The 11,788-nt window shown below is 49.5% G+C and overlaps 1 protein-coding gene and 1 long non-coding RNA gene across 4 annotated transcripts in view; one reads left to right on the forward strand and one right to left on the reverse strand.

Annotated features, from left to right (window-relative positions):
• Positions 1 to 7,514, reverse strand: part of LOC309452399 (N(6)-adenosine-methyltransferase catalytic subunit METTL3-like) — an 18,660-nt gene extending 11,146 nt beyond the window's left edge. The window contains exons 1-5 of the mRNA XM_082077031.1: positions 7,270 to 7,514; positions 5,944 to 6,140; positions 4,727 to 5,080; positions 2,378 to 2,553; positions 837 to 1,041 (exon numbers count right to left, since the gene is read on the reverse strand). Of these exons, the coding sequence (XP_081933157.1) occupies positions 837 to 1,041; positions 2,378 to 2,553; positions 4,727 to 5,080; positions 5,944 to 6,140; positions 7,270 to 7,363 (1,026 nt within the window). The 5' untranslated portion in view covers positions 7,364 to 7,514. The remainder of the gene's footprint in view (positions 1 to 836; positions 1,042 to 2,377; positions 2,554 to 4,726; positions 5,081 to 5,943; positions 6,141 to 7,269) is intronic.
• A 1,814-nt stretch (positions 7,515 to 9,328) lies between these two features.
• On the forward strand, positions 9,329 to 10,149 carry LOC309452398. Of its 3 annotated transcripts, XR_014186539.1 has the most exons (4): positions 9,329 to 9,353; positions 9,498 to 9,601; positions 9,686 to 9,753; positions 10,038 to 10,149. It is a non-coding gene; the product is annotated as an uncharacterized lncRNA (long non-coding RNA). The 3 variants fall into 3 exon arrangements; XR_014186540.1 differs by having other exon boundaries at positions 9,707 to 10,143; XR_014186541.1 differs by lacking the exon at positions 9,329 to 9,353 and having other exon boundaries at positions 9,412 to 9,601.
• The last annotated feature ends 1,639 nt before the right edge of the window (positions 10,150 to 11,788 follow it).

Raw genomic sequence — 11,788 nt, forward strand, 5'->3', positions numbered from 1 at the left:
AAACTTGAAATTTTGAAGTTTTGCAATTTTAAAAATCTCTAATTTTAAAATTTCAAAATTTCAAATTTCAAGATTTTGAAATTTCAAAATTTCTAATTTCCAAATCTCAAAATTTCAAATCTCAAAATTTCAAAATTCCAAATTTCAAAATCTCTAATTTTAAAATTTTGAAATTTCAAATTTCAAAATTCCGAATTAAAAATTTCAAAATTCCAAATTTCAAAATTTCTAATTTTAAAATTTCAAAATTTCAAATTTCAAATAATTTCAAAGTTTCAAATAATTTCAAAACTTCAAATAATTTCAAAATTTCAAATTTCAACATTTCAAAATTTCAAGATTTCAAGATTTTAAATTTCAAAATTTCTGATTTTAAAATTTCAAAATTGCAAATTTCAAAATTTCTAATTTTAAAATTTTAACATTTCGAATTTCAAAATTTCAAATTTCAGAATTTCAAAATTCAAAATTTCAAATAATTTCTAAATTTCACATTTCAAAATTTCACATTTTAAAATTTAAAACGTCAAAATTTTAAATGTCAAAGTTTCAAAATTTCAAATTTCAAAATTTCTAATTTTACAATTTCAAAATTTCAAGTTTCAAAATTTTGAAATTTCAAAATTTCAAAGTTCAAAATTTCCGAATTTCAAATTTCCGAATTTCAAATTTCCGAATTTCAAATTTCCGAATTTCAAATAATTTCCGAATTTCAAATAATTTCCAAACTCCAAAATGTGAACTGATTAATTTGTTGTGATTCCACCCCGTGCCGCACTGAGGGGCGCGGGGGCCGCGATTGGTCGCCCGCGGGCGCGGGGGCCGCGATTGGTTACCTGCGGCGGGAAGAGGCGGTCGCGGGCGCGGTCGCGGGGCGGGGCGGGCGGGGCGGGGCTGGGCGGGCGGGGCGCGGCGCTGCGGGGGGGCGAGGGCCGCCCGTCGATCTCGTAGTGCACGTACTTGCAGGTGTCCATGTGGAAGCAGGTGTTGAGGAACGAGCAGTCGCCCAGAGACTCGTCCGTGTGCTTGTTGATGATGCGCCTGAAAATCGGGGCAAAAAAGGGCAGAATCGGGGTTGGAAACTGGGAAACTGGCGCTGGATTGGGGGGTGGAAATGGGGACGTTCGGGTGGGATTTTTGCAGTTGAAATCGGGAAATTCATGTGGAAATTTCAGATTTTAGGTCGGAAATGACAAATTTTGAGGTAAAAGTGGCACATTTTGAGGTAAAAGTGTCACATTTTGAGGTAGAAACGTCAAATTTTGAGGTAGACATTTCACATTTCGAGGTGGAAATTCCACATTTTGAGACAGAAACCTCAAATTTTGAGGTAAAAGTGTCAAATTTTGAGGTAAAAGTCTCAAATTTTGAGGTAAAAGTCTCAAATTTTGACGTGGAAGCATCAAATTTTGAGGCAGAAGCGTCAAATTTTGAGGTAAAAGTGTCAAATTTTGAGGCGGAAGCATCAAATTTTGGGGTAAAAGTGTCAAATTTTGAGATAGGTCAAATTTTGAGCTTAAAGTGTCAAATTTTGAGGTAGAAACGTCAAATTTTGAGGTAGAAATGTCAAGTTTTGAGGTGGAAATTCCATATTTTGAGGTGGAAACGTCAAAGTTTGAGGTGGAAGCGTCAAATTTTGAGGTGGAAACGTCAAATTCTGAGGCAGAAGCGTCAAATTTTGAGGTAAAAGTGTCAAATTCTTAGGTGGAAGCATCAAATTTTGAGGTAAAAGTGTCAAATTTTGAGGTAAAAGTGTCAAATTTTGAGGTGGAAGCATCAAATTTTGAGGTAAAAGTGTCAAATTTTGAGGTAGAAAGGTCAAATTTTGAGGTAAAAGTGTCAAATTTTGAGGTAGAAAGGTCAAATTTTGAGGTAAAAGTGTCAAATTATGACGTAAAAGTCTCAAATTTTGAGGTAAAAGTGTCAAATTTTGAGGCGGAAGCATCAAATTTTGGGGTAAAAGTGTCAAATTTTGAGATAGATCAAATTTTGAGCTTAAAGTGTCAAATTTTGAGGTAGAAAGGTCAAATTTTGAGGTTATAGTGTCAAATTTTGAGGTAGAAACGTCAAATTTGAGGTGGGAATTCCATATTTTGAGGTGGAAACGTCAAATTTTGAGGTGGAAACGTCAAATTTTGAGGTGGAAACGTCAAATTTTGAGGTGGAAACGTCAAATTTTGAGGTGGAAACGTCAAATTTTGAGGTAGAAGCGTCAAATTTTGAGATAGGTCAAATTTTGAGCTTAAAGTGTCAAATTTTGAGGTAGAAAGGTCAAATTTTGAGGTGGAAACGTCAAATTTTGAGGTGGAAACGTCAAATTTTGAGGTGGAAACGTCAAATTTTGAGGTGGAAACGTCAAATTTTGGGTGGGCCGTACCGGAAGTGCAGGCGGGGGCAGGGCCGCGCGGCGCCGCTGGCGCGCACGCACTCCTCCTTGGTGCCGTGGTCGCAGAACTCCTGCACCTGCGCGCGCCCGCGCGACCGGAACTTCTCCACGATCGACTGCTCCTTGGCCGTGGTCGTGTTCAGCAGCTCCAGGATCTCCTGGCTCACCTGGAAACGCCCGTTCCGGGCCAAAAACGCTCGGTTTAGGCCCAAAAACGCTCATTTTAGGACAAAACACCAGCCTCTCCATGCACTGAGCGTTTTCCCGCCGTTTTTCTGACCTAAAACGCCCGTTTTTGAGCTAAAAACCCCAAATTTCAGCCTTTTGAGCATCAACTGCACGTTTCCCTGCCGTTTTTCTGACCTAAAAATGCCCGTTTCTGCGCTAAAACACCAAATTTCAGCCTTTTGAGCATCAAATACGCGTTTTCCCGCCATTTTTCTGACCTAAAACGCCCGTTTTTGCGCTAAAAACCCCAAATTTCAGCCTTTTGAGCATCAACTACGCGTTTTCCCGCCATTTTTCTGACCTGAAACGCCCGTTTTTGAGCTAAAAACCCCAAATTTCAGCCTTTTGATCATCAACTGCACGTTTCCCTGCCGTTTTTCTGACCTAAAAATGCCCGTTTCTGCGCTAAAACACCAAATTTCAGCCTTTTGAGCATCAACTACGTGTTTTCCCGCCGTTTTTCTGACCTAAAACGCCCGTTTTTGCGCTAAAAACGCTGAATTTCAGCCTTTTCAGCATCAACTGCACGTTTTCCCACCGTTTTTCTGACCTAAAAATGCCCGTTTTTGCGCTAAAAACCCCAAATTTCAGCCTTTTGAGCATCAAATACGCTTTTTCCCGCCATTTTTCTGACGTAAAACGCCTGTTTTTGCGCTAAAAACGCCGAATTTCAGGCTTTTGAGCATCAACTACGCGTTTTCCCGCCATTTTTCTGACCTAAAACGACCGTTTTTGCGCTAAAAACGCTGAATTTCAGCCTTTTGAACTATGTGTTTTCCCGCTGTTTTTTTGAGGTAAAACCACCTTTTTTGGGGGGGAAAACCCAAAACTTCAGCGTTTTGAGGGACACCCAAAGTTTTTCCCGCCATTTTTGTGGCAGGAAACGCCACAAAAGCCCCAAATTTCCTCATTTTTGCCTCAAAATCCCTACTTTTTTTAACGGGACCCCAAAATCTCAATATTTTGGGGTTCAATCAAGTGCGTTCCTCACAATTTTTGAGGTAAAACCCTCAACTTTTTGTGACATTAACCCCAAATTTTAACATTTTAAGGAACAACCTGTACCGCTCCTCAACATTTTTGGTGGGAAATACCACAAAATCCCCAAAATTCATCATTTTCTCCCCCAAAATCCCCATATTTTACAATTAGACCCCAAAATCTCAACATTTGGGGGTTCAACCACTTGTGTCCCTCAACATTTTTGAGGTAAAACCCCCAAATTTTCACGATATTAACATAAAATTCCAACACTTTGTGCAACAACCCAACCAACGCTCCTCATCACTTTTGGCGGGAAACGCCGCAAAACCCCCAAATTCCCTCATTTTCTCCTCAAAAATACTCATTTTTTTAACAAGACCCCAAAATCTCAACATTTTGGGGTTCGACCACTTGTGTCCCTCAACATTTTTGAGGTAAAACCCCCAATTTTCCCCAATATTAACACAAAATTCCACCATTTTCAGCAACAAACAACAAACGCTCCTCAACACTTTTGGTGGGAAACGCCACAAAACCCCCAAAATTCCATCTTTTCTCCTCAAAACCCCCCTTTTTTTTGGCGGGAACTCCTAAATTCAACATTTTGGGGTTCAACCAAACGTGTCCCTCAACATTTTTGAGGCAAAACCCTCAGTTTTTCACAATATTAACATAAAATTTCAATAGTTTGAGCAACAACGCAACAAACGCTCCTCAACATTTTTGGCGGGAAATGCCACAAAACCCCCAAATTCCCTCATTTTCTCATCTAAACCCCCATTTTTTTAACAAGACCCCAAAATCTCAACATTTTGGGGTTGAACCACGTGGTCCCTCAACATTTTTGAGGTAAAACCCTCAATTTTCCGCAATATTAACACAAAATTTCCGTAGTTTGAGCAACAACGCAACAAACGCTCCTCAGCACTTTTGGCGGGAAACGCCTCGAACCCACCATTTCCCCTCAGGAAACACCGCCATTTTGTTCTCATTCCCCCTCAGGCAACGCCGCCATTTTGTTCTCATTTCCCCTCAGGCAACGCCGCCATTTTGTTCTCATTCCCCCTCAGGAAACGCCGCCATTTTGGGCTGATTTCCCCGCATTTCGGTCAAATCCGCGTCGGTCACCTTCTTGCTCTGCTGCTCCTTGGTGGACTGCTGACTCAGCAGGCTCTCGATCTCCAGATCCACCTCGCTCGCCTGCTTCCGCCATTTCTTGGGCTCCTTGCCGGCGTCGCGCTCCCCGCCGGCGGCCATCTTGTTTCCCCCTTCCTCCTCCTCGCTGCGCCGCTTCCGCTCCGTTTTGGGGCGAATTCCCGGGGTTTCGGGGCCGCCGCCCGTCATGGCCGCCAGCTTGGAGTGGTCGGCGAAGGTGACGAGGGTGGCGCCGCCATCTTGGAGCCGCCGGATCTCGATCAGCTCCTGCGCCGCGAACTTCTCCAGCAGGCTCTCCACCTGCCGCTGCGGCGCCGGCGCCTCCGCCTGGTGTTTTGGGGCGAAAACGCCGCGTTTTGGGCAATTCCGGGCGGGTTGGTGTGGGGATTATTGAGGGGAAACGGCGGCGCTTCGCCACCGGGGGTTTTGGGGCGAAAACGTGGCGTTTTGGGCCATTTCGGGCCGGAAATTCTTAAGTGGAAATGATGTTTTGGGTGGGTTTGAGCCATGAATTTTTAAGTGGAAATAACCACATTTTGGGTCGTTTTGAGCGGAGGATTAAGTGGAAATAACGAGGTTTTGTGTTATGAATTATTAAGTGGAAATAACGACATTTTGGGTCATTTTGAGCCACGAATTATTAAGCAGAAATAACGACATTTTGGGCAATTTTGAGCTATGAATCTTTAAGGGCAAATAACGACATTTTGGGTGATTTTCTGGCATAAATTTTTGAGTGGAAATAACGACATTTTGGGCAATTTTGAGCTATGAAATATTAAGTGGAAATAACAGCATTTTGGGTCATTTTAAACCATGAATTTTTAAGTGGAAATAACGGCATTTTGGGTCATTTTAAGGCGCAAGTTTTTAAGTGGAAATAACAACATTTTGGGTTATTTTAAGCCACAAGTTTTTAGGTGGAAATGATGACATTTTGGGTCATTTTAAGCCACGAGTTTTTAAGTGGAAATAACCACATTTTGGGTCATTCTAAGCCACAAATCTTTAAGTTGAAATAACGACGTTTTGGGTCATTTTAAGCCATGAATTTTTAGGTGGAAATAACAGCATTTTGGGTCATTTTGAGCCATGAATTTTTAAGTGTAAATACCGACGTTTTGCGCCACTTTGCAGCACAAGTTTTTGAGTGCAAATACCGCGATTTTGGGCAAGTTCGGGCGTCTTACGGTGGCGATGGAGCGGCCAATGGCGGCCGAGTCGGCGGGCAGCGGCAGCGCCACGTCGGCCAATCGCAGCAGCAGCCGCCGCTCCAGGGCGGGGTCGGGGGGCGGGGCCTCGGCGGCGCAGGCTCCTGATTGGCCCGGGGCGGCGGCGGGGGCGGGGCTGGCGGGGGTGGGGGCGGGGCTGGCCGTGCGGGGCGGGTCTGCGTTAACGAATGACATTAATTAACCCTGACCCATCGTTAATTAACCCCTGACCCCTCATTAATTAATCTGGCAGCCCCATCGCCCCCCAAGGCTCACTATTTGGCAGCCCCATAGTCCCCTATAGCTCACTATTTGGCAGCCCCATAGACCCCAAGGCTCACTATTTGGCAGCCCCATAGACCCCAAGGCTCACTATTTGGCAGCCCCATTGCCCCCAAGGCTCACTATTTGGCAGCCCCATCGCACCCCAAAGCTCACTATTTGGCAGCCCCATTGCCCCCTGTAGCTCACTATTTGGCAGCCCCAAGGCTCACTATCTCACTATCACCATTTCACCCATTACCCCATTATCCTCATTAACCCCATTTAACCCATTAACCCCCATTATCCTCATTAACCCCATTACCCCCATTTAACACCATTTCACCCATTAACCCAATTATCCTCATTAACCCCATTTCACCCATTAACCCCCATTATCCTCATTAACCCCCACTACCCCATTTAACCCATTAACCCCCATTACCCCAATTAACCGCCATTGACCCCATTTAACCCATTAACCCCATTATCCCAATTAACCCCATTATCCTCATTAACCCCCATTAAACCCATTTAACCCCATTATCCCCTTTTACCCCCATTACCCCATTTCACCCATTAACCCCCGTTATCCTCATTAACCCCATTGATCCCCATTAACCACCATTGATCCCCATTAACCCCAGTATCCTCATTAACCCCATTACCCCATTTCACCCATTAACCCCATTATCATCATTAACCCCCATTACCCCCATTTTACCCATTAACCCCCAGTATCCTCATTAACCCCATTGATCCCCATTAACCCCCAGTATCCTCATTAACCCCCATTAACCCCATTAACCCCATTTCACCCATTAACCCCATTATCCTCATTAACCCCCATTACCCCCATTTCACCCATTAACCCCCATTATCCCCATTAACCCCCATTACCCCATTGAACCCCCATTACCCCCATTAACCCCATTTCACCCATTACCCCCATCTCACCCATTAACCCCCATTACCCCATTACCCCATTAACTCCTGTTACCCCCATTCTCCCGTTACCCCCCGTTCTCCCCGTTCTCCGCTCACCGAGCGGCTCCATCTTGCGGCGCCGCTGCAGCCGCTCCCGCAGCGAGTGCAGCTGCTGCTTGTGCGCCTGGATCGAGCTCCACGTGTCCGACATGGCTGCGGGGATCCCGGAACCGACACCGGGTACCGGGGAACCGCCACCGGGGGGCCTGGAACCGCAACGGGGCCTGGAACCCGCGCGGAGCCCCGAGCGCCGCCCGCCGACCCGCTCGCTCCGCGCCCGCCGCCGAACCGGAAGCGGCTCCCCGGCGCCGCCGCCTTTTATAGCCGAGGCCACGCCCCTTCCGCAGCCACGCGCCAGCCTCACTGCCGGCGCGCCCCGCCCATATCCCCATGGCAACCGGCGCCATTTTGAGCGCTGGAGAGCCCCTCCCATATCCCCATGGCAACCGGCGCCATTTTGAGCGCTGGAGAGCCCCTCCCATATCCCCATGGCAACTGGCGCCATTTTGCGCACCCCCACGCATCACCATGGCAACCGACGCCATTTTGAGCGCCACCACGCACCACCATGGCAACCGACGCCATTTTGAGCGCCCCCCCCATATCGCCATGGCAACCGGCGCCATCTTGCGGCCTGGTTCCCCACAACCCCACCCAAATGAGCTTTTTTTGGGGTGTTTTAGCCCAAAATTGGCTCCCGGTGCCGCGCACACGTGACGCAGAGCGGGGGGAGGGGGGAGGAGCGTTTAATGGGCGCAAAACGGGGGATTTGGGGGGAAATGGCGGCATTTTGGGGTCCAAATCGGCCTTTTTGGACCCAAAATGAGCCACATTCCCACAGGAATTGTCGATATTCCCCAAAATTCATCATCATTTCCACAATATTTCGCATTATTCACCCCAAAAAAACTCTGACTTTTTGGTTCAAACCTCTCGATTTTTGGGGGGAAAACCCTCATTTTGGGGGGTTTTCAACTCATTTTTTGGGGGATTTTCTACTTATTCGTGGTTTTTGTTCAAATCTTGATTTTCGAGCGAAAACCCGGTTTTTGGACGCTTATTTTCGCTTCTTTTTTTAAACGGTGTTTCCTGATGCTTTTTGAGGCGGTTTCGGTTCATTTTGGGGCGATTCGGGTCATTTTGGAGGCGTATTTTTAATTTTATAAGGTTTTACGCACCGCGGCCAATCAGCGCGCGTTGCTAGGCAGATTACGCGCCCCGCTCTCCCGAGCGCGTTCAATCAGGGCGCGTTGCTAGGCAGATTAAGCCCCTCCAAAGGGCGGCCAATAAGCGCGCGTTGCTAGGCAGATTAAGCCCCTCCAAAGGGCGGCCAATAAGCGCGCGTTGCTAGGCAGATTAAGCCCCACCAAAAGGCGGCCAATAAGCGCGCGTTGCTAGGCAGATTAAGCCGGTCCAAAGAGCGGCCAATAAGCGCGCGTTGCTAGGCAGATTAAGACACTGCAAAGCGTGGCCAATCAAGGCGCGTTGCTAGGCAGATTAGGCGCCCCCCTCAAACACGGACAACCAGCGCGCGTTGCTAGGCAGATTACGCCACCCCAGCAACGCGCGGCCAATCAGCGCGCGTTGCTAGGCAGATTCCGCGCCGGCAAAGCGAGAAAGCGCCACTAAACGCTCTTAATTAACCTCTCTAATTAATTAGCGCCCCCCTCGCTGTTAATTAAGGAGGAGGAAAATGCTGACGGCGCCAAATGGATCAATGGGAGTCAATGGGGGTCAATGGGGGTCAATCGGAGTCAATGGGGGGGAATGGGGACCCAGGAGTTCGGGGGGGACCCAGGAGTGCCCCAAAGGACCCAGATGTTCGGGAGGGACCCAGGAGTGCCCCAATGGACCCAGGTGTTCGGGAGGGACCCAGGAGTTCGGGAGGGACCCAGGAGTGCCCCAAGGGACCCAGGAGTTCGGGAGGGACCCAGGAGTTCGGGAGGGACCCAGGAGTGCCCCAATGGACCCAGGAGTGCCCCAAGGGACCCAGGAGTTCGGGGGGGGGGGGGGGGATGGGGGGGACACACAGGGCGGGGCGGTTCTCCGATCACATGACAGCGCCCTGGGCCAATCAGGCCCCGCCCCGCCCCAAGCCCCGCCCACTCCGGTTCCCAGCAGAGCGGCGGCGACACCGACAGGTGGGGGGGGGGACGCACGGACGCTCCTGATTGGTCCGTCCCGCAGGGACGAGGGGGAAAACGCTCCTGATTGGCTGCAATTTGGGGAAGGGGGAGGGGGGGAGGATGTAAACAGGAAGTGGCTCCTCCCCCCCCCCCCCCCAGGTCCCCCCCATGGGTTCTCACGGTGGGGGGAGGGGCCGCCGGGAGGAGGAAGTGACGTCAGAGGAAGCGGAGCTGGCGCTGGGATTGGCCGAGCTGCTGCGGAGGTAAAAAAAAAAAAAACACAAAAAAACCGGGGAGTTTGGGGCATTTTGGGCGAGTTTCGGGGGTTTTGGAAACCCCGGAATCAGCGCCCCCTGCTGGACCCGCAGGGAACGACACGAGGGGGCGGAGCCAGACGGAGGGGGCGGGGCCGCAGGTAACGCCCGGGGCACGCCTGGGTCCACCGGGGCACTCCTGGGTCCCTTGGGGCACGCCTGGGTCCCTCCCGAACTCCTGGGTCCCTCCTGAACAACTGGGTCCCTTGGGGCACTCCTGGGTCCCTTGGGGCACTCCTGGGTCCCTCCCGAACTCCTGGGTCCCTCCTGAACAACTGGGTCCCTTGGGGCACTCCTGGGTCCCTTGGGGCACCCCTGGGTCCCTCCCGAACTCCTGGGTCCCTCGGGGTGGGCGTCACCTCTGACGACATGGCCCCGCCCCCAGCCCCGCCCCCTCTGGCCAATCACGAGCTGCGGCTGCAGCTGGAGCTGGGCCGGGGGAGGGGCCCGGGGGACCCGCCCCCCAGGAGGAGAATCTGCCCCGGATGCTGATACAGGTGAGGGGGGCTGGGGGGATATGGGGCGCTATGGGGCGATATGGGACACTCTATGGGTCTCTATGGTCCCTATGGGTCTCTATGGGTGTCTATGGGTCTCTATGGGTCACTCTATGGGTCCCTATGGGTTTCTATGGGGTCTCTGGGTCCCTATGGGTCTCTATGGGGTCTCTGTGGGGTCTCTATACTCTCTATGGGTCTCTATGGGTCAGTCTATATCTCCCTATGGGGTCTCTATGGGGTCCCTATGGGGTCCCTATGGGGTCCCTATGGGTCTCTATGGGTCTCTATGGGTCTCTATGGGTCTCTATGGGGTCCCTATGGGGTCCCTATGGGTCTCTATGGTCTCTATGGGTCTCTATGGGTCCCTATGGGTCTCTATGGGTCTCTATGGGGTCCCTATGGGGTCCCTATGGGTCTCTATGGGTCTCTATGGGTCCCTATGCTCTCTATGGGGTCTCTATGGGGTCTCTATGGTCCCTATGGGTCTCTATGGGTCTCTATGGGTCTCTATGGGTCTCTATGGGTCTCTATGGGTCTCTATGGTCTCTATGGGGTCTCTATGGTCTCTATGGTCTCTATGGTCTCTATGGTCTCTATGGGTCTCTATGGTCTCTATGGTCTCTATGGGTCTCTATGGTCTCTATGGTCTCTATGGGTCTCTATGGTCTCTATGGTCTCTATGCTCTCTATGGGTCTCTATGGTCTCTATGGGTCCCTATGGGTGTCTATGGGTCTCTATGGTCTCTATGGGTCTCTATGGGTCTCTATGGGTCTCTATGGTCTCTATGGGTCCCTATGGGTCTCTATGGTCTCTATGGGTCTCTATGGTCTCTATGGGTCCCTATGGGTCTCTATGGGTCTCTATGGGGTCTCTATACTCTCTATGGGTCTCTATGGGTCAGTCTATATCTCCCTATGGGGTCTCTATGGAGTCTCTATGGGTCCCTATGGGTCTCTATGGTCTCTATGGGGTCTCTATGGGGTCTCTATGGTCTCTATGGGTCTCTTTGGTGTCTCTATTGGGTCCTATGTGTCCCTATGGGGTCCCTATGGGTCCCTATGGGTCTCTATGCGTTTTCTATGGGTCTCTATGGGTCCCTATGGGTCTCTATGGTCTCTATGGGTCTCTATGGGTCCCTATGGGTCTCTATGGGGTCCCTATGGCTCTCTATGGGTCTCTAAGGGTCTCTATGGGGTCTCTATGGTCTCTATGGGTCTCTATGGGGTTTCTATGGCTCCCTATGGCTCCCTATGGGTCCCTATGGGTTTCTATGGGGTCTCTATGGGGTTCCTATGTATTTCTATGGGTCCCTATGGCTCCCTATGCTCTCTATGGGGTCTCTATGGGTCTCTATGGGTTTCTATGGGGTCTCTATGGGGTTCCTGTGTATTTCTATGGGTCCCTATGGCTCCCTATGCTCTCCATGGGGTCCCTATGGGTCTCTATGGGGTCTCTATTGGGTCCTATGTGTCCCTATGGGTCTCTATGGCTCCCTATGCTCTCTATGGGTCTCTATGGGTCAGTCTATATCTCCCTATGGGTCTCTATGGTCTCTATGGGTCTCTCTGGGTCCCTATGGGGTCTCTATGGTCTCTATGGGTCTCTATGGGGTTTCTATGGGTCTCTATGCTCTCT

Source organism: Streptopelia decaocto (assembly GCF_964273445.1).
Source record: "Streptopelia decaocto genome assembly, contig: HAP1_SCAFFOLD_1590, whole genome shotgun sequence".
In the NCBI taxonomy this organism is placed as follows: Eukaryota; Metazoa; Chordata; class Aves; order Columbiformes; family Columbidae; genus Streptopelia; species Streptopelia decaocto.